The 23,084-nt window shown below is 44.2% G+C and overlaps 1 protein-coding gene across 1 annotated transcript; it reads left to right on the top strand.

Annotated features, from left to right (window-relative positions):
• On the top strand, nucleotides 1–22,915 carry LOC106588595 (protein mono-ADP-ribosyltransferase PARP10). The gene is made up of 12 exons (XM_014177750.3): nucleotides 1–715; nucleotides 5,800–5,975; nucleotides 6,203–6,445; nucleotides 8,153–8,377; nucleotides 12,883–13,940; nucleotides 14,209–14,424; nucleotides 17,449–17,575; nucleotides 17,787–18,453; nucleotides 18,956–19,365; nucleotides 19,559–19,692; nucleotides 19,790–19,964; nucleotides 20,192–22,915. Exons 2-12 carry the CDS (start codon nucleotides 5,801–5,803, stop codon nucleotides 20,488–20,490), a joined length of 3,729 nt encoding a protein of 1,242 aa, XP_014033225.3. The 5' UTR covers nucleotides 1–715; nucleotide 5,800; the 3' UTR covers nucleotides 20,491–22,915.
• Nucleotides 22,916–23,084: the final 169 nt, after the last annotated feature.

Raw genomic sequence — 23,084 nt, 5'->3', positions numbered from 1 at the left:
ATTTTCTTTGTGCTAGTACAGAACTGGGCAGATCATGATTGATCGTACATTCCAGCGCAGTAGGTGGCGGCATGCACGTAAACCATTGTTTGCGGACCACCATGATATCATAGAAGAAGTTGTTAGATATTCAGGTCCCGCTGGGCCGCAGAGAAGTCATGTCCTTGATCTGGGCAAAAGGGCTCAATCTTTAGCAAAGGGAGTGGGATACTAGTAGTAAGGGGAGGCAATTTTATCGTGTGCTCCGGTCATTAAAGGAAGAGGTGGGGTGTATGGGATGTAGAAGAGGAAGTTGGGTGGAGTAGACTACGTGTTGGGAACACAGGTTTGAATGCCACGTTGTGGATGGTAGGGAGACATGAAACAGGTCTGTGTGATGAGTGTTTAGAGGAGGAAATGGTGGAGCATGTGTTGATATTTTGTGAACTGTATGATGTAGATAGGGAGAGATTGTGTGAAAGGGTTAGAGAGGTTGGATGGGGCTTGGGTGGTGTATTGAGGGGAGGGAAGTGGTGTCAAGTCTCTTTCACCTTCTTCGAGGAACAGGAAAAATGAAGAGAATTTAATGTATGTAGGCTGTGTCTGGCTTCGCACTCCAGTACAGTAGGTGGCAGTGTATGCAGCTTAAGTTGTATGCGACCCGCCAACCCAAGAAGAAGAAATTGCCAATGAAGCCATTTCTGTGCGTCGTGATCTGAGAATGCTTGTATTCCAGGTAAGTTTTTCCTTTAAACTGCGAATAAAGGTGTTTCAAAGCTTTTTTCACCCGACAACTAAGGTCGAATTCATATTTATACCCAGCAAGAGTTATTATTCCTTTATTATGTAATTGTGTCATTTGCACTCAGTGATACTTGCGATGTTGTGCGTCGAAGATAGTTTCAGTTTCTATTTCTTCGAAAATGAGTGACGTTACTAATGTACATAAAATCCACCACATTCTATTATATTCAGAGATGTATTTGTTTTATTTAAGTCAACTTAACTCCTGACTTTTGTAGCCAAATAGGATACATTTTGTGATCAATGCACATTACACAATCAATACACACCTGGCTGTAGGTGTGTTCATACTAGGCCCTGTCTGTGCTGGCTATGATACACTACATAACCAAAAGTATGTGGACAACTGCTCGTTGAACATCTCATTCCAAAATCATGGGCATTAATATGGAATGGGTCCCCCTTTGCTGTTATAACAGCCTCCACTCTTCTGGAAAGGCTTTCCACTAGATGTTGGAACATTGCTGCGGGGTCTTGCTTCCATTCAGCCACAAGCATTAGTGGGTGATTAGGCCTGGCTCCCAGTCGGCAATCCAATTCATCCCAAAGGTGTTTGATGAGGTTGAGGTCAGGTCTCTGCAGGCCAGTCAAGTTCTTTCACACCGATCTTGACAAACCATTTCTGTATGGACCTTGCTTTGTACGATAACATTTTCATGCTGAAACAGGAAAGGGCCTTCTCCAAACTGTTGCAACAAAGTTGGAAGCAAAGAATTGTCTAGAATGTCATTGATGCTGTAGTGTTAAGATTTCCCTTCGCTGGAACTAAGGAGCCTGAACCATAAACAGCCCAGGACCATTATTCCTCCTCCACCAAACTTTACAGTTGGCACTATGCTTTGGGGCAGGTAGCATTCTCCTGGCATCTGCCAAACCCAGATTCATCGGACTGCCAGATGGTGAAGCGTGATTCATCACATTTACATCATTTAGCAGATGCTCTTATCCAGAGCGACTTACAAATTGGTGGATTCACCTTATGATATCCAGTGGAACAACCACTTTACAATAGTACATCTATATCTTTTTTTTGGGGTGGGGGGGGGGGGTTAGAAGGATTACTTTATCCTATCCCAGGTATTCCTTAAAGAGGTGGGGTTTCAGGTGTCTACGGAAGGTGGTGATTGACTCCGCTGTCCTGGCGTCGTGAGGGAGCTTGTTCCACCATTGGGGTGCCAGAGCAGCGAACAGTTTTGACTGGGCTGAGCGGGAACTGTGCTTCCGCAGAGGTAGGGAGGCGAGCAGGCCAGAGGTGGATGAACACAGTGCCCTTCTTTGGGTGTAGGGACTGATCAGAGCCTGAAGTTACAGAGGTGCCGTTCCCCTCACAGCTCCGTAGGCAAGCACCATGGTCTTGTAGCAGATGCGAGCTTCAACTGGAAGCCAGTGTAGTTTGCGGAGGAGCGGGGTGACGTGAGAGAACTTGGGAAGGTTGAACACCAGACGGGCTGCGGCGTTCTGGATGAGTTGTACGGGTTTAATGGCACAGGCAGGGAGCCCCGCCAGCAGCGAGTTGCAGTAATCCAGACGGGAGATGACAAGTGCCTGGATTACGACCTGCGCCGCTTCCTGTGTAAGGCAGGGTTGTACTCTGCGAATGTTGTAGAGCATGAACCTACAGGATCGGGTCACCGCCTTGATGTTAGTGGAGAACGACAGGGTGTTGTCCAGGGTCACGCCAAGGCTCTTAGCACTCTGGGAGGAGGACACAATGGAGTTGTCAACCGTGATGGCGAGATCATGGAACATGCAGTCTTTCCCCGGGAGGAAGAGCAGCTCCGTCTTGCCGAGGTTCAGCTTGAGGTGGTGATCCGTCATCCACACTGATATGTCTGCCAGACATGCAGAGATGCGATTCGCCACCTGGTTATCAGAAGGGGGAAATCACTCCAGAGAACACGTTTCCACTGCTCCAGAGTCCAATGTCGGCGAGCTTTACTTTAATGACTTTATTGTCCCTGTGGGAAAATGTTGTTGCGGTATCATGCACACATTTAAAGTAGCCTTTAGGGCCTTCCGAGTGGTGCAGCGGTCTAAGGCACTGCATCTCAGTGCTAGAGGTGTTACTACAGACCCGGGTTCATTCCCGGGCTGTGTCACAACCGGCCGTGGCCGGGAGTCCCATAGGACGGCGCACAATTGGCCCAGCGTCATCCGGGTTAGGGGAGGGTTTGGCCGGTGGGGCTTTACTTGGCTCATTGCGATCTAGCGACTCCTTGAGGCGGGCCGGGTGCCTGCAGGCTGACCCCGGTCACCAGTTGAATGGTGTTTTCTCTGACACATTGGTGAGGCTGGCTTTCAGGTTAAGCTGGCGGGTGTTGAGTGCGGTTAGGCGGTGATGTTTCGGAGAACGCATGTTCACCTTCGCCTCCCCCGAGCCCATTGGGGAGTTCAGCGATGAACAAGATCGGTAGAAAGGGGGTAAAATACAAAAAAAGAAGACAAATAAATAAATAAAGTGGCCTTAACCTGTTAGGGATAGGGGGCAGTATTTTCACGGCAGGATAAAAAACGTACCCGATTTTAATCTGGTTATTACTCCTGCCCAGAAACTAGAATATGCATATAATTAGTAGATTTGGATAGAAAACACCCTAAAGTTTCTAAAACTGTTTGAATGGTGTCTGTGAGTATAACAGAACTCATATGGCAGACCAAAACCTGAGAAGATTCTATATGGGAAGTGCCCTGTCTGACCATTTCTTGGCCTTCTGTAGCCTCTTCATCGAAAATACAGGATCTCTGCTGTAACGTGACATTTTCTAAGGCTCCCATAGGTTCACAGAAGGCGCCAGAACGTGGAATGATAACTCTGCAGTCTTTGGGCAAAAAACAGTAGGGGTTTTGGAGAGTGGTCCTTCTGAGAACAATGACACTGGTGCGCGCGTTCTTGTGAAGACTCAATTTTCTTATTTCAGTGTTTGAACGGATACAACGTCTCCCGGTTGGATTATTATCGCTATTTTACGAGAAAAATCGCATAAAAATTGATTTTAAACAGCGTTTGACATGCTTCAAAGTACGGTAATGGAATATTTTGACATTTTTTGTCACGAAACGCGCCGGCTTCGGATAATCACCCTTCGGATAGTGATTTGAACGCACGAACAAAACTGAGCTATTTGGATATAACTATGGATTATTTGGAACCAAAACAACATTGGGTGTTGAAGTAGAAGTCCTGGGGGTGCATTCTGACAAAGAACAGCAAAGGTAATCCAAATTTTCTTATAGTAAATCTGAGTTTGGTGAGTGCCAAACTTGGTGGGTGTCAAAATAGCTAGCCGTGATGGCCGGGCTATCTACTCAGAATATTGCAAAATGTGCTTTCACCGAAAAGCTATTTTAAAATCGGACACCGCGATTGCATAAAGGAGTTCTGTATCTGTAATTCAGTAAATTCACCGGAAGTTTTCGGTGGGTATGCTAGTTCTGAACAAAACATGCTAATGTAAAAAGCTGGTTTTTGATATAAATATGAACTTGATTGAACAAAACATGCATGTATTGTATAACATAATGTCCTAGGAGTGTCATCTGATGAAGATCATCAAAGGTTAGTGCTGCATTTAGCTGTGGTTTGGGTTTATGTGACATTATATGCTAGCTTGAAAAATGGGTGTCTGATTATTTCTGGCTTGGTACTCTGCTGACATAATCTAATGTTTTGCTTTCGTTGTAAAGCCTTTTTAACTAGGCAAGTCAGATTAAGAACACGTTCTTATGTTCAATGACGGCCTAGGAACGGGGGTTAACTACCTTGTTCAGGGGGGATTCGTTTTTGCAACCTTCCGGTTACTAGTCCAACGCTCTAACCACCTGCCTTACATTGCACTCCACGAGGAGCCTGCATGGCAGGCTGACTACCTGTTACGCGAGGGCAGCAAGAAGCCAAGGTAAGTTGCTAGCTGGCATTAAACTTATCTTATAAAAAACGATCAATCTTAACATAATCACTAGTTAACTACACATGGTTGATGATATTACTAGTTTATCTAACGTGTCCTGCATTGCATATAATTGATGCGGAGCCTGTTAATTTATCATTGAATCACTTCGCCTACTTCGCCAAACGGGTGTTGATTTAACAAGCGCATTTGCGAGAAAAGCACTGTCGTTGCATCAATGTACCTAACCATAAACATCAATGCCTTTCTTTAAAATCAATAAACAAGTATATGTTTTTAAACCTGCATATTTAGTTAATATTGCCTGCTAACATGAAATTGTGTCACATCTCTAGCGTTCATTGCACGCAGAGTCAGGGTATATGCAACAGTTTGGGCCGCCTGGCTCGTTGCGAACTAATTTGCCAGAATTTTACGTAATTATGACATAACATTGAAGGTTGTGCAACGTAACAGGAATATTTAGACTTAGGGATGCCACCCGTTAGATAAAATACGGAACGGTTCCGTATTTCACTGAAATAAAAAAAAAACGTTTGTTTTCGAGATGATAGTTTCCGGATTCGACCGTATTAATGACCTAAGGCTCGTATTTCTGTGTGTTTATTATATTATAATTAAGTCTATGATTTGATAGAGCAGTCTGACTGAGCGGTGGTAGGCACCAGCAGGCTCGTAAGCATTCATTCAGACAGCACTTTCGTGCGTTTTGCCAGCAGCTCTTCGCTGTGTTTCAAGCTGTTTATGACTTCAAACCGGGTGGGTATAATTTGTGGAACGTTCCAACAGGAATCTATTCCAAAAACGTTGTAAATAACAAGGTTGCCAAAAAAACAACGCATACAAAGTTGTATAGCGGCAGAATAAGATACCGGGTAGTGAGTGGTCTATTTCATTGCGTTTTTCACTCATCACGTTTATTCTGAAAAATGTCTGTCCTCACTCTGGTTGCCTATAGACAAACATTAAGAATAAGCTATGTGGTGAGTTGATGCCTATTCGGCAGCTAGTTAGCTAGGTTTGTATGCGTTGCTACTTTGTATGCGTTGTTGGTTGGCAACCTTTTACTTTACGTTTTTGATTGATTATTCCTGTGCCTGTATGTCAGGATGTCTGCTGAAAGCCAAGAGAACCGGACAGTGGAGGTGCTGGGAGTACCAGAGGAGGTGGAGGATGAGCTGCTGTATTTGTACTTTGAGAACAAGCGTCGTTCTGGGGGAGGTAATCTGGTGTCTGTGGAGCTGGAAGGGAGCCGGGCCTTACTGCTGTTTGAAGAGGCGGAGGGTAAGAATGCATTGTCGGTGTAATTATTGTGATCTGATATAATGTTTAAGGCCAATAAGTTTCACTTTATGAACCGACACATCAGAATCAGATTTTCTCTCTTTATCTGGATCCCCAGAAGTCTGTCTTAGCAACAACTAGTCTTCCTGTGGTCCACAAATTCATGATATTGTACCAAAAAACTATTCATCCATGGCATGCTGATTATGTCTGTGTTGATTTGACAGTTGCATCAAGGGTCCTGTCTAAAAGAGCACATGTCCTGAGCAATGCTAAGCTGACCGTGAGGAAGCCTGCGTGTAAGGATCCACGGAGGCTGCTGCTGCGGGGGGTTAACCCATCCAGCTGTCAAGAGCTGGTGGAGCTGTATGTAGAGAACATGATGGGGATGGACATGGACGACTACACTCTGTACCCCTCACCTGGCAGGGACCTGGTCCTAGTACACTTCCATCAGGCCTTCAATAAAGGTTTGGGGTTTTCCTATCAAGTTGAACCCCCTAGAGTCGGTTTCCACAGACCTGCGGAAATCTAATTAGCATAAATGTATCCCCATAAAAATCTGTCAGTTTAAGCTAGAGAGATGTTTTTTTGCATTGGATGAGCCTCAATCCACACCATCCACCGATGTCGCACTTCCGCATCTGCGGTTAATGGTGACAGAGCTAGAGCGGTGTTCGTTAGACCATGAGACCAATGTTCCATCTGCGCAGGCGCGCAGCTCCCCGGGGCTGCCATGCAGAAGAAATATCAGCCCGTGCAGAGAAGCACTAAACTTTCTAGAGTTTTCCCCCTTAGTTAACACTATAAACGTTTCCCTTTACTGTGTCAATTGTGATCGAATTAACGCGATCGAATTATCCACTTTCAATGTAACATATCGAAACAAAACTAACTATGCAATATATTTTGTAGGCAGAACGCATCTGAGTAGGATTGAATTGACACGCACGACTCAGCCTGTACTCTACACATGTAACCGATGTGAAATGGCTAGTTAGTTAGCGGTGGTGCGCGCTAATAGCATTTCAATCGGTGGCGTCACTCGCTCTGAGACTTGAACTAGGGTTTCCCCTTGCGTTGCAAGGGCCGCGCGGCTTTTGTGGCGCGATGGGTAACGATGCTTCGTGGGGTGTCAGTTGTTGATGTGTGCAAGGGTCCCTGGTTTGAGCCCAGGTTGGGGCGAAGAGAGGGACGGAACCTACACTGTTACACACAGACCGGTGCGACATAACTAATCAGAACTGCAGTATGCCTATATGCAAATAAACCATTGCCATATATGGATCTGTGCCATTCACTTTGAACTGGACTGTGTTTACAGCATGCGTAGACGCGCTTGTTTTGAGATCAAAGCGAGAGTTGCATGTAGCCACGTGCAGGGCCGGTCCGGTCCTTGCTTCTCTGCCGCCATAGGCGAGACCAAAAAAGAGCATGAGACATCTTGAAAATTGGTCTTCTCACAAAATTCTCTGTAGCGTCCGAACGGTTTGACCTACAAACTATTATGACCCCTCTCGAACACAAGAGGGACTTGTCTGAAGTCGGTACTGCTGATCTGCCAACTTCTGTCTGTGGTGTCCGAACATTTTGGGCTACATGTCGGTTGTGTTGCTATCGGATGACCACAGTCCTTAAAAGACTCATCTGAAGGTCCCCCGGATACCAGTTCAAACATTTTATGGAAGTATACTGAACAAAAATATAAACGCAACTCGGGCTCAGCGGTATACCATATTTTACTATATACCGGTATTGATGCAAAGACCGGTTTGAGTTTTTACTTTACCTTCCATAATGGAATTTCAAGGTTTGATTTGTTAAATGGTTTGTTAAACTCCGGCGCTTATTATGTACGTTTTCTATAGTTTACTTCTGTCATCTTTCCCTTCTGCTGCTGCTTAATGCTGCTAAACACACCAAGCCATGCCCCCTGTTACTCAAGGAGAGAGTAGTTGCTCGACCACAGAGTCACAAGCACACCTCATTCAGGGGAGTTGAGCCCCCCCCCTTTTGGACAAAAGTTAAGTATCATCACAACTAAACCATTAATTTTAAGTAATTGAGGACAGCTCATGATTTTAGAAACAATATAATTACAAATATATTGTAAGTGGCTATGCTATTGCATACGATATTAAATAATTTGTGAAGTCTTCCTTATTTTGCATGCACAGACTTCCAGAAGCTTTGCTCAAAGATCTCTAAGAAGCCTCTGGATGGAGCGCAGATTGTTCTGGAACAGATCGACCAAACTGACTCCATCCTAATGGAGAACCTGCACCCCAGCATCACAGCAGACATGCTTCATCTGTACCTGGAGAGCCAACGGTGCGGTGAAGTTAAGGAGGTCACCATGATGTCAGAGGGGGTTGCCAGGGTCTCCTTTCTGGACTTTGACTGTAAGTTTTGAAAAAATGTTATGTACTGTATCTCTACCGAATGTTTGTTTGGATGTAAGTTAAGGACATCATCCATAAGAGCTTCATCTGTTTGTGTACAAGCAATTCCATTTTAGCTGTTGTATCCGTTTAAAGTAATTATGTTAGATGTTGTAACTACCGGTCAAAAGTTTCAGAACACCTACTCTTTGAAGGGTTTTTCTTTATTTTTACTATTTTCTACATTGTAGAATAATAGTGAAGACATCAAAACTATGAAATAACACATGGAATCATGTAGTGACCAAAAAAGTGTACAACAAATCAAAATATATTGGAGATTCTTCAAATAGCCACCCTTTGCCTTGATGACAGCTTTGCACACTCTTGGCATTCTCTCAACCAGCTTCATAAGGTAGTCACCTGAAATGCATTTCAATTAACAGGTGTGCCTCGTTAAGTTAATTTGTGGAATTCCTTTCCTTCTTAATGCGTTTGAGCCAATCAGTTGTGTAGTGACAAGGTGGGGGGGAGGGTATACAGAAGATAGCCCTATTTGGTAAAAGGCCGAGTCCATATTATGGCAAGAACAGCTCAAATAAACAAAGAGAAACGACAGTCCATCATTACTTTAAGACATGAAGGTCAGTCAATCTGGAACATTTCAAGAACTTTAAAAGTTTATTCAAGTGCAGTCGCAAAAACCATCAAGCGCTATGATGAAACTAGCTCTCATGAGGACCTCCACAGGAAAGGAAGACTCAGTTACCTTTGCTGCAGAGGATAAATTCATTGGAGTTACCAGCCTCAGAAATTGCAGCCCAAATAAATGCTTCACAGAGTTCAAGTAAGAGACACATCTCACCACAACTGTTCAGAGACTGTGTGAATCAGGCATTCCTGGTAGAATTGCTGCAAAGAAACCACTACTAAAGGCCACCAATAATCAGAAGAGACTTGCTTGGGCTAAGAAACACAAGCAATAGACATTAGACAGGTGGACATTTGTCCTTTGAGTAGGTGAACGGATGATCTCCGCATGTGTGGTTCCCACAGCATTCTGCAGCGATACAACATCCCATCTAGTTTGCGCTTTGTCGGACTATCATTTTGTTTTTCAACCGGAAAATGACTCAACACACCTCCAGGCTGTGTAAGGGCTATTTTACCAAAAGGAGAGTGATGGAGTGCTGCATCAGATGATCTGGCCTCCAAAATCACCTGACCTCAACCAAATTGAGATGATTTGGGATGTGTCGTGTCTTTGGCATCATTAAACTAAAGACTTATTTGCAGTTTATCAAATCAATTCTCTGTAATTATTATTACGTGATTAACTAATCAGGTAGATGTAATTAACTAGGAAGTCGGGGCACCAAGGAAAATATTCAGATTTCAAAGTTACAATTTTCCTAATAACTTTCAGATATTTTAATATCTGATCAATTAGTCTTCTAATTAATGAATTATTCTTTACCTCTCGTTAGTCTCATTCCAAACGTCGTAAATAGTTAGTTATCTGCACGAACCCAGTCTTCACTATGAGTCATCCATACATCAATTGTCTTAAATCATTTATTTATTAACTAACAAAATCATCACAGAAATGCACAAACAAACAAGTAGATATGGTTACAAGGAAATGATAGGGGAATGTGCCCTAGTGTGCTAAACCGGCATGGCGGCTTGATAGACAAAGTGACTGATAAGGGCACGAAAGATAAGACACTACAAAGTTGATAATTATAACAGTTGAAATGCTAATCTTTTGCACATGAACGCTCACTCATTCGGGAATAATTACAATCAATGTATATTTTCGCTCAGTGTGTCGTCTTGATCTCTGTTGGAAAGATCGTTTCTGTTGGAGAGTTTGTCCGCCCTCTCTGCCATGATTAGAATGGATAGTTCAGAGTAACATTCAGCAATGTCGTTATAGAATAGATGTTTTGTCGGTCTTCGCGTTCAATGATACCAAATTCCTAGCTGCAGACTAGTAATTAGTATCAAAGATTTGTTCTTATTCTGTCGGTTAGATAGTCTAAGAGTTAAACCACGTGGTATGGTTAAGAATTCAGCAAGAGAAATGCATGGTCTCTACTCAAACCATAGCCCTCTCGTAATTGAGGTAAGCTTGGTCTAAAGATAGAAAACCCAAGGTGGGGTTATATTCGGAGGAGCGGGAAGGGGCGGTCCCATGACGCCAGCTCAATGTCTGCACTCATGGGCGGGCCTCTGATTTAGTTAACCTCTTGGGGCTAGGTGGGACGCTAGCGTGCCACCCGTGGTGCACTCCATCAACAGCAGGTGCATTTCAAGAGCGGCAAATTTGAATCCAAATAAATGTCAAAATTCAAATTTTTCAAAAATACAACTATTTTACACCATTTGAAAGATAAACATCTCCTTAATCTAACCACGTTTTACGATTTCAAAAAGGTTTTACGGCGAAAGCATAAATTTAGAGTATGTTAGGACAGTACATTTACAAGAGTTGTGTGTAATGTTTTGTCAAGTCAAAGACAGGGTCACCAAAACCATAAAACCAGCTAAAATGATGCACTAACCTTTTACAATCTCCATCAGATGACAGTCCTAGGACATTGTTAGACAATGCATGCATTTTTAGTTCTATCAAGTTCATATTTATATCCAAAAACAGCGTTTTACTATGGCATTGATGTTGAGGAAATCGTTTCCCTCCAATAACCGGCAGTCAAGTCAGCGTCACAAATTAAATAATTAAAATTAGAAAACATTGGTAAAATATTATATTGTCATTTAAAGAATTATAGATTTACATCTCTTGAACGCAATCAACTTGCCAGATTTAAAAATAACCTTACTGGGAAATCACACTTTGCAATAATCTGAGCACTGCGCCCAGAAAAATACGCGTTGCGATACAGACTAGACGTCATGTTGGGGAGATCTAAAATCGAAAATACTATGTAAATAATCCATTACCTTTGATTCTCTTCATCAGATGTCACTTCCAGGTATCACAGGTCCATAACGAATGTAGTTTTGTTCAAAAAAGCTCATAATTTATGTCCAAAAATCTCCGTCTCGTTAGCACATGATGTAAGCCAGCCGGACTTCTCGTCATGAACGAGGGGAAAAAATATATTTCCGTTCGTTCAAACATGTCAAACGTTGTATAGCATAAATCATTAGGGCCTTTTTTAACCAGAACATGAATAATATTCAAGGTGGACGAATGCATACTCTTTTATAACGTATTGGAACGAGGGTACCCAACATGAACTCGCGCGCCAGGTGTCTAATGGGACATCATCGTTCCATGGCTCTTGTTCGGTCAGATCTCCCTCCAGAAGACTCAAAACACTTTGTAAAGGCTGGTGACATCTAGTGGAAGCAATAGGAAGTGCCAAAATATTCCTAAGCCCCTGTGTTTTTCAATGGGATAGGTTTAAAGTCAATACAACACATCAGGTATCCACTTCCTGTCAGAAAATGTCTCAGGGTTTTGCCTGCCAAATGAGTTCTGTTATACTCACAGACACCATTCAAACAGTTTTAGAAACTTTAGAGTGTTTTCTATCCATATATAATAAGTATATGCATATTCTAGTTACTGGGTAGGATTAGTAACCAGATTAAATCGGGTACATTTTTTTTATCCAGACGTGCAAATGCTGCCCCCTAGCCCCAACAGGTTAAACTCCAAAGGGAATTGGAGTTTCCTTCATTAAACAGTCTAAAATCATATTACATAATTTCACAAATAGTTTCATCTTTACTCATTCAATTTATACAACAATTAGATGTAAGCCTCATAACTGAGACTCTTGAATAAACAGGGTTATGGTAATGTGGCTGTATTGTCTCTCGTGAGTTTCACAGAATTGTACCAAACGGACAGTTCGTAGCTGGCTATGTCACCGACCTTTTATACATTCTCCAGAACTTGAATATTGTTCGGTTCTCAAGTTCTGTGAGGTGGAAGTTCCTTCGTTCTCTCTATGAAAAACTCACTCTCTCTTATACTCTGGCCATGAGGAGAGAATCTCCTCCAGGAATGTATGACCTGCCTAACAGAGCCTGGTGTAGGGAGTATAGAGAGAGGGGGGATGATGCTCGCTGTACCCAAAGAGGGCAACATCATGACAGTCGGACCGCAGAGTGAAGGAAAAGCAGCCAACAAGTGCTCAGCATATGTGGGAACTCCTTCAAGACTGTTGGAAAAGCATTCCAGGTGAAGCTGGTTGAGAGAATGCCAAGAGTGTGCAAAGCTGTCATCAAGGCAAAGGGTGGCTATTTGAAGAATCTCAAATATAAAATATATTTTGATTTAACACTTTGGGTTACTACACGATTCCATATGTTATTTCATAGTTTTGATGTCTTCACTATTATTCTACAATGCAGAAAATAGTAACAATAAAAAGAAACCCTTGAATGAGTAGGTGTTCTAAAACTTTTGACTGGTAGTATGTCAATATGCAAATTCTATGCAGCTGTTAAATGTATTTTATTCCCTTCCTTGTTATTGCATCTAACAGCAGTGGAACGTGTCCTTAAACAATCACATAAACTGGAGGGGACAGATCTGACGGTCAGGCCTTACTTCTCCTTCCTCCAATCAGAGGATAGCTCCTCCTCACCTCTGACCTCTCCCCTGACCTCTGTGAATGGAACATCAGATAGTAGCACAATGAACACACAGCAGACAGACAGTGGTGGTCAATCACAGACTGATTCTCTCCCTGCAGCCAGTACCAGTGACCGTTCTCGGTCCTCCCACCAGGCTACCTCTGAGCCTCTGGTCCCCCCTCTGTCCCCCCCTGTGTCCCAGGCAGTAGCAGCCCAGGGAGGCAAGGATGACCTAATGTCGACCCCAGAGCCCATGTCTAGCCACATCTCCGTCCCAGACCCGGTGAAACTCACCCTGCTCCAGGCCAGTCCCCTGCCCCAGAGCCTCCAGCTGGCCCACCAAGGCTGTAACGTCCAGATCAGGGAGGACGGTGTCCACATGGCCGGGCCTGACCGGCTAGTGCTGGAGCAGTTGAAGAATGCTGTGTTGGAGTTCCTTGGGGGCGTGGCCCAGGCTCATCTCACCTTTGACCCAGAAAAGGCCCACTTCCTGGCCAAACAGGAAGTGAAGGACAGGCTGCTGCAGACGTTGAAAGAAAACGGGCTGCCATCCGTGTACACCGTGTCGGACTGTGACGTCATGGTAACGTCTCTGTCTGCCAGCTTGGTGAGCCAGGCATGTAGCATGTTGAAGACACTGCTGTCTGACTTCAGTATCCCTGTGGACAGAACGTATGAGTGTATGCTCTACGCCCAGGAGTGGACTGGCTTCCTCCAGTCTCTGGGTCTTTGCTCAGCTACGGTGTCAGAAAGAGGACAGATAGATGTCCTGACTCTGAAAGGTTTGGAGGAGGAGAAGCAGGCTAAGATAGTGGAGTTCCTCAGTACACCCATTGAAACGGAGGCTATCATCTCTATGGAGCCAGGCATGTTGAAGTACATCCAGACCCACCATCATCAGCTACTGGCTGATATGAACCAGGTGTCCATCTTCCCTCTAGACGCACATGGCGTCTGTGGACTCAGAGTAGGTGTTTTACTTTTTAGAAGAATCATAAAAGCACATAAATTCAACACAGTATATGCTGTAATTCTCTCATACCCTTTTCACACTCCCGAGTCCAGCTGAACTATACTGGTTACACATGCTGGAGAGGACAATGTGAAAAGAAAATCTCAGCCAGCATAGTACGGCTAAAATGTGCATGCTATCGTGAAAAGGGTATCAGATGTCTTGGTAAATGGTCTTATAAACTTTCCACCTCTTTAATCATCCATGTGACTGTGATTGGTAGATCCAAGGCAATGCTGCGGCATGTCAAATGGCCGATGAGGTTCTGAGGGGCGTGGTGTTGTCCACCGAGACCAGAACCATCACGGTGAAACAGACGGGCGTGGCGCGGTTCCTCATCCAGGAGGGGGAGGGGACCAGCATCCTCAGGGAGATGCAGACTAAGTTCCAAGTCTACATCAACATGGAGAAGGTGCACTGGGAACCCCTGGAGAACGAGGTAGTTGGCTCAATGATAAAGACATTAATACAGACTATCATTACTAATTAGGTAGCAAATGTGGTAGCCAAATTACAATCTACGCATAGACAGGGGATTTGTTTTCTGTGCCATGGATTTGTTCCTCTTCATTTGATAGATTCTTTAAAGGTTTGCTGTGTTTTTTATTGGGGTTAGTATGGTTAAAGACATGCTCTGGAACTTCAGTAATTACTAAGTATATTTCTAATCCTCCCGCTTTGAGCTAGATGTGTAGTTGATACATGCATAATCTACACTGGACAAAATTATGAACACAACATGCAACAATTTCAGATTTTTTTTTACTGATTTTATATGAACTGTAACTCGGTAATTAAAATAAATTCATCAGGCCCTTGTGTATGGATTTCACATGACTGGGAATACAGATATGAATCTTTTGGTCATGCAGTTCGACACATCTCCTTCGCATAGAGTTGGTCAGGCTGTTAATCGTGGCCTGTAGAATGTTGTCCCACTCCTCTTCAATGGATGTACCAAGTTGCTGGATACTGGCGGGAACTGGAACACGCTGTCGTACACGTCGATCCAGAGCATCCCAAACATGCTCAATGGGGTACATGTCTGGTGAGTATGCAGGCAATGGAAGAACTGGGACATTTTCAGCTTCCAGGAATTGTGTACAGATCCTTGCAACATGGGTGCTGTGCATTATCATGCTGAAACATGAGGTGACGTCGGCGGATGAACGATACCACAATGGATCTCGTCACAGTATCTCTGTGCATTCAAATTGCCATCGCTAAAATGCAATTGTGTTCGTTGTCTGTAGCTTATGCCTGCCCATACCATAACCCCACCACCACCATAGGGCACTCTGTTCACAATGTTGACATCAGCAAACCATTCGCCCACACGACGCCATGCACGCTGTCTGCCATCTGCCCCGTACAGTTGAACTGGGTATTAATCAACGAAGAGCACACTTCTCCAGCGCGCCAGTGGCCATCGAAGGTGAGCAGTTGCCCACTGAAGTCGGTTACGACGCCGAGCTGCAGTCAGGTTACTAAGGGGGAAGTAAACACATTTTTGAGAAATAAGCTGTTTGCATATGGAACATTTCTGGGATCTTTTATTTCAGCTCATGAAACATGGGACCAACACTTTACATGTTGCTTTTATATTTTTGTTCATTGTATGAGCAGAATTAGTGTCTTACCTCAATTAGCCACGGAAACCCTACTTAGAAAGTGCTTGTTTTTCCAGAAACTGTGCTGAGCCATTTTCCCCCACGCGGGCCAGCCCCCTAATAATTTCAGTTCTAGCCAATGAGCTTCAGTCCCTTGCAATTTTGAGTGACAAATAGCAAGATACACAGAGAGCAATAATGTGGTGCATATATGACATGCTAAACAATTTTCGGGAGCCAATTTTGGGTCATGAGTGCTACTTTGGGAACTACTGGCTAAAAGGTATACAGAAGTACTGGAGAATCTTTTTAAGCCTATGGTGTATTTCAGAGACATATATAGTAGTGCATTCGGAAAGTATTCAGACCCCTTGACGGTTTCCACAGTTTGTTACGGTACAACCTTATTCTGAAATGGATCAAATACATTTTTTCCCTCATCTATCTACACATAATGACAAAGCGAAAACATGTTTTTATATTATCCCCCCCCCCAAATAAACACATACCTTATTTACATAAGTATTCAAACCCTTTGCTTTGAGACTTGAAATTGAGCTCAGGTGCATCCTGTTTCCATTAATCGTCCTTGATGTTTCTACAACTTGATTGGGGTCCACCTGTGGTAAATTCAATTGATTGGACACGATTTGAAAAGGCACACACCTGTCTATCTAAGGTCCCACAGTTGACAGTGCATGTTAGAGCAAAAACCAAGCCATGAGGTTGAAGGAATTGACCGTAGAGCTCTGAGACAGGATTGTGTCGAGGTACAGATCTGGGGAAGGGTACCAGCATTGAAGGTCCCCAAGAACACAATGGCCATCATTCTTAAATGGAAGAAGTTTGGAACCACCAAGACTCTTCCTAGAGCTAGCCGCCCGGCTTTGGTCAGGGAGATGACTAAGAACCCGATGGTCACTCTGACAGAGCTCCAGAGTTCCTCTGTGGAGATGGTTGTCCTTCTGGAAGTTTCTCCCATCTATGCAGCACTCCACCAATCAGGCCTTTATGGCAGAGCGGCCAGACTGAAGCCACTCCTCAGTAAAAGGCACATGACAGCCAGCTTGTTTGCCAAAAGGCACCTAAAGACTCTCAGACCATGAGAAACAAGATTATCTGGTCTGATGAAACAAAGATTGAACTATTTGGCCTGAATGCCAAGTGTCACATCTAGAGGAAACCTGGCACCATCCCTGTGGTGAAGCATGGTGGTGTCAGCATCATACTATGGGGATGTTTTTCAGCGGTAGGGACTGGGAGACTAGTCAGGATCAAGGGAAAGATGAATGGAGCAAAGTACAGAGAGATCCTTGACGAAAACCTGCTCCAGAGCACTCAGGACCTCAGACTGGGGCGAGGGTTCACCTTCCAGCAGGACAATGACCCTAAGCACACAGCCAAGACAATGCAGGAGTTGCTTTGGGACAAGTCTCTGAATGTCCTTGAGTGGTCCAGTCAAAGCCCGGACTTGAACTCGATCAAACATCTCTGGAGAGACCTGAAAATAGCTGTGCAGCAACGCTCCCCATCCAACCTGACAGAGCTTAAGAGGATCTATAGAAAAGAATGGGATAAACTCCTCAAACACAGGTGTACCAAGCTTGCAGCATCATACCCAAGAAGGCTGTAAATGCTGCCAAAGGTCCTTCGAAGTATTTACGTTTTTTAAACCTGTTTTTGCTTTGTCATTATGGGGTATTGTGTTGATTTGATGAGACTGGAAAAAATGGCTGTAACGTAACAAAATGTGGAAAAAGTCAAGTGGTCTGAATACTTTACGAATGCACTGTATTCTTTGTGTCTCTGTGTGTATGTATGTTGTGTATTCTAGTTTTGTTATCTCCCTACAGAATATCTTTGAGGCTGCGTGGAATATGATGTCCCATCAGACCTTCCAGAGAAGTTCCTTACAGGCCTCAACATCAGTTCTGACTCACACTACCCAGAATTCCAACAACCTCTCAGCTTCAGACAGAGGTGCATACTTTAATTTTACTCTTCTCATATCAATCAAATGTATTTGTAAATCCCTTTTTACAACATTTGTCACAGTGTTGTACAGTAACCCAGCCTGGACCCTAAAGAGCATATGGAAGCGCGGTGGCCAGAATAATGTTCAGAGAAGGTAGTTATTCTATTGGGATTGTGGTTTTGCAATTCATCACTGAAACCTATGTACTGATCCCAGGTCGTATAGAGGAGGCAAAGAGGCTGTTCTCAGCCATAGATGAGACAGTGGACTCTGGCCTCTCCGGTTTGGCCAGAACCACTGACATGGAGGAGGATCTGTATATGGCCGAGGAACCCATGGCCCTGAGCTCTGACCAGGGCCCAGACAGTGACAGCGCTAACGTTGAGGTGGAGGAAGAGGCTCCACTGCCCCTGGTGGAGGGAGGGGATAGTGACGATGAGGGTGCTACTGCTCCTGTGGTGACTCAGGATGGAGAGCTGTCCCGGGCCATTCATCTCTCCACTACCCTGGAGGAGGAGGCGCAGATGTCCCTGGCCATCCAGTACTCTATGGAGACCACCAAGAGGTCCCTTGCCGACGAGGAGGAGGAGCTGCAGAAGGTTCTAGAGCTGTCCAGGAAGATGACGAAGATGACTCGGGATGATGATGGTGGTGCCATGCCTTCCGCTTTCCTCCCTACTGCTGGCTCCCACCTCGATCAGGCTGTCCAGGTATCTCTGCAGGAGGCCATTCAGTCAGCCAACTCGGCAACAATCTTTGTGTTCGCTGGCTATAGTTGTGACCTGATCAGAGTGGACATTGCCCTGAACAAGAGGGTCAGTATTAGACAGCATGAGGAGAAGTTAGAGCACCGCAGCCTGAGGAGCCTGTCTCCGTATCACAGGTACACGTGTGTGTGTGTGTGTGTGTGTGTGTGTGTGTGTGTGTGTGTGACAGTTCTATGTATTTTCCTGTGGCAAATCTATATTGATTTCAGTTGCATTTTTTTCGATTTGAGTTCAATATCATATTGGTTTCTCTAAAATACATTGCTACATTGTGAATGTTTACTATTTTGTAAAGTCCAGACAATTGCTTGCAGATTGCCCATTGGGCCAGGTGTGAATATTATTGTAGCATAAACCTACCTAACCAATTTGAATACGATGGGAAGCCCATCGACAGTTGATGGCCCATCAGCAGGCATGGTAAATCTGTGAGAGGGTTTTGTGCATGCAGAAGCAGTCATCTTTGCTTTTTACAGAATAGTGTAGGTTAACAGGAAGAATAAACCTCTTATGATATGCCTTGCTCATATCGATATTAAACAATATCATATGGAATTTTCAATATTGGTGCCCACCACTTTTTAAATTGTTTCATTGTCAATTAAATCAACCAATCAGGTGGTGTCTGGACCTCATCAAGAGGAAACACGCCGTGGAGGTCACCGTCCAGGGAACTACGGCAATCATCTCCGGGTTCAAGGACTTTGTTACCGGCGCGATGCCGGACATGAAGTTGCTGCTGAGGAAGATCTCCACGACGACATCAGACGCTGACATCCTGCGGACAGTGCAATGGGTGTGGCACGACCCGGCGTCGCCAGGGACGGAGACCCCGTACGCTCCGGAGGCGACAGTGTTCATGGAGAACGCCTGGAAGATGAGGCAGGAAAAGATCGACATCCTGCTCAACAACCTGCCGCACATCATCAACTTTGAGAAGATGCAGGAGTACAACATTGCCTCTGGGAAGTCCGTAACCATCTCCAGGAAGGTGCTGAGCTCAGATGACGTGTACTCAGATATACAAGGTAAAGAACTTAGCAAATACTGTATGTGAGCTTATTGTTATGGGGGGGGATAAGAATTACATTTGTGAGATGCTATTTCATTACTGATGCAATATCCCTGTTATCTTAATATTAACAAAGCTGTTCAATGTTGCACCGTTTCCCTTCAAGCTATATTGCACTTATATTGCTACAATATGTTGCTGTTTTTCAGATGAGGACTACAGTCCACGGTCCAACCTGCCTGAAACATCCATAATGAACAAGGATTCTGATGAGTTCCGGGATGTTGTGAAAGACTTCTACGACTCCATACAGGAGTACCACAACGAAATCCGAATCATTAAGGTATGTGGTACCTATCGACGTCTACAGCAACTAACCATTAACTATGCGTTGTATCCGTGATGTCGGAGTCCATTCCTCTGTTAATCTTATTTCCCAGGTTGAGAAGCTGATGAATAGGCTCCTGTACAACCAGTACAGACTGAAGAAGGCTAGTATAAATCAGAGTACCACTGACCCAGAAGTGGAGCGGACTCTGTACCACGGCACAAGCGAGACCAGCGTGAAAGAGATCTGTATTCATGGCTTCAATAGAAGCTTCTGTGGAAAGAATGGTAAGGCCTTCTAATATATATATATATAAAAAAAAAAAAGTCTCGGTAGTTCATCAGCGTTTTCATTTCCTCGTTGTAGAAGATGTAGACTGTTGTAATAATGTGGCCTCTTGTATACGCTGGTCTCTGCAGCCATTGTGTACGGTCAAGGGTTCTACTTTACTAATTTGGCCGGTTGTATCTCTTTCTGTAATAATTTGGTCTCTCGTTGTGGTTTTTCTCTGCAGCCACTGTGTATGGTCAGGGGGTCTACTTTGCTGTGAACTCGGCCCTGTCCATCCAGGATCAATATTCTCCCCCCAACGCAGATGGACACAAGTTTGTGTTTGTGACCAAGGTGCTGACTGGGGACTTCACTCAGGGCAGTCATTCCATGAAGGCTGCTCCTCTGAAGGAGAGCTCTGACATACCACTCCGATACGACAGCGTGGCAGATAAGACTGACAACCCCTCTCTGTTTGTGATCTTCAACGACACACAGGCATACCCTGAGTATCTCATCACATGTCAGAAGATTCACCGCTGAGGGAAGGAGGGAGTGGGAGATGATTTGATATCCAAAGAACTGTTTCGTCTGTGTTTTATTTGTTAGTTTTCTCCCTACTGAGAAAAGAGGATTCAAATAAAATGGTATTTGTCACATGCACCGAATACAACAGGTGTAGGTAGACCTTACAGTCAAATGCTTACAAGCCCTTAACCAACAATGCTGTCTTTAAAAAAAATACCCCCCAAAAAGAATAAGAAATAAAAGTAACAAATAATTAAAGAGCAGCAGTAAAATAACAATAGCGAGGCTATATACAAGGGGTACCGGTACAGAGTCAATGTGCAGGGGCACCGGTTAGTCAGGGTAATGGAGGTAATATGTACATGTAGGTAGAGCTATTCAAGTGACTATGCATAGATAATAAAAAGAGAGTAGCAGCAGCGGAAAAGAGGAGGGGGGGCCAATGCAAATAGTCTGGGTAGCCAATTGATTAGATGTTCAGGAGTCTTATGGCTTGGTGGTGGAAGCTGTTTAGAAGCCTCTTGGACCTAGACTTGGCGCTCCGGTACCGCTTGCCGTGCGGTAGCAGAGAGAACAGTCTATGACTAGGGTGACTGGAGTCTTTGACAATTTTTAGGGCCTTCCTCTGACACTGCCTGGTATAGAGGTCCTGGATGGCAGGAAGCTTGGCCCCAGTGATGTACTGGGCCGTAGGCACTACCCTGTGTACTGCCTTGCGGTCGGAGGCCGAGCAGTTGCCAAACCAGGCAGTGATGCAACCAGTCCGGATGCTCTTGGCTGATTAATGGGAATTGTATTTGAAAAAAGCTTCTAAGAATATTGTGTTGCGTTTGTGATAATGCCTGAGAAGCCTGTATTTGAAGGATATATTGACACGGATGTTGTTAGGCCAGAGATGAAGTCGAGCCAATATACAGTGCATTCGGAAAGTATTCAGACCCCTTGACTTTTTCCACATTTTGTTACATTACAGCCTTATTCTAAAATCGATCAAATAAAAACAATCCCCCTCAATCTACACACAATACCCCTTAATGACAAAGCAAAAAACGGTTTAGACTTTTTTTTACAAATGTATTTAAAAAATACGTGAATGTGATTTACATTATTTTAAGTATTCAGACACTCTACTCAGTACTTTGTTGAAGCACCTTTGGCAGCGATTACAGCCTTGAGTCTTCTTGTGTATGACGCTACAAGTTTGGCACCCCTGTATTTGGGAAGTTTCTCCCATTCTTCTCTGCAGATCTTCTCAAGTTCTGTCCGGTTGGATGGGGAGGGTCGCTACACAGCTATTTTCAGGTCTCTCGATTGGGCTCTGGCTGGGCCACTCAAGGACATTGAGACTTGTCCTGAACCCGCTCCTGCTTTGTCTTGGCTGTGTGCTTAGGGTCGTTGTCCTGTTGGAAGATGAACCTTCGCCCCAGTCTGAGGTCCTGAGTGCTCTGAAGCAGGTTTTTGTCAAGAATCTCTCTGCACTTTGCTATGTTCATCTTTCTCTCGATCCTGACTAGTCTATCAGTCCCTTTCGCTGAGAAACATCCCCACAGCATGATGCTGCCACCACCATGCATCACCATAGAGATGGTGCCAGGTTTCCTCCAGAAGTGATGCTTGGCATTCAGGCCCAAAGCGTTCAATCTTGGTTTCATCAGACCAGAGAATCTTGTTTCTCATGGTATGAGTGTCTTTTGGCAAACTACAAGCGGGCTGTCATGTGCTTTTTACTGAGGAGTGGCTTCTGTCTGGCCACTCTACCATAAAGGCCTGATTGGTTGAGTGCTGCAGAAATGGTTGTCCTTCTGGAAGGTTCTCCCATCTCCACAGAGGAACTCTGGAGCTCTGTCCGTGACCATTGGGTTCTCGGTCACCTCCCTGACCAAGGCCTTGTCCCCCGATTGCTCAGTTTGGCCGGGCGGCCAGCTGTAGGAAGAGTCTTGATGCTTCCAAATTTCTTGGGGAACTTAAATGCTGCAGAAATGTTTTGGTACACTTCCCCAGATCTGTGCCTCAACACTATCCTGTCTCGGAGCTCTACGGACAATTCCTTCAATCTCATGGCTTGGTTTTTGCTCTGACATACACTACTGTTCAAAAGTTTGAGGTCACTTAGAAATGTCCTTGTTTTTAAAGAAAAGCAACAACAAAAGTCCATTAAAATAACGTCAGATTGATCAGAAATACAGTGTAGACATTGTTCATGTTGTAAATGACTATTGTAGCTGGAAACAGCTGATTTTTAATGGAATATCTACGTAGGCGTACAGAGGCCCATTATCAGCAACCATCAATCCTGTGTTCCAATGGCACGTTATGTTAGCTAATCCAAGTTTATCATTTTAAAAGGCTAATTGATCATTAGAAAACCCTTTTGCAATTATGTTAGCACAGCTGAAAACTGTTGTTCTGACTAAAGAAGCAATAAAACTGTCCGCCTTTACACTTGTTGAGTATCTGGAGCATCAGCGATTGTGGGTTCAATTACAGGCTCAAAATGGCCAGAAACAAATCATTTTCTTCTGAAACTCGTCAGGCTATTCCATGAGAGAATTTGCCAAGACTAGTGAAGATCTCGTACAACGCTGTGTACTACCTTCACAGTATAGCGC

Source organism: Salmo salar, chromosome 27 (assembly GCF_965601325.2).
Source record: "Salmo salar chromosome 27, fSalSal1, whole genome shotgun sequence".
In the NCBI taxonomy this organism is placed as follows: domain Eukaryota; kingdom Metazoa; phylum Chordata; class Actinopteri; order Salmoniformes; family Salmonidae; genus Salmo; species Salmo salar.
Note: the sequence above shows the minus strand (reverse complement) of the source record. Positions and strands in the feature narration are given on the sequence as shown.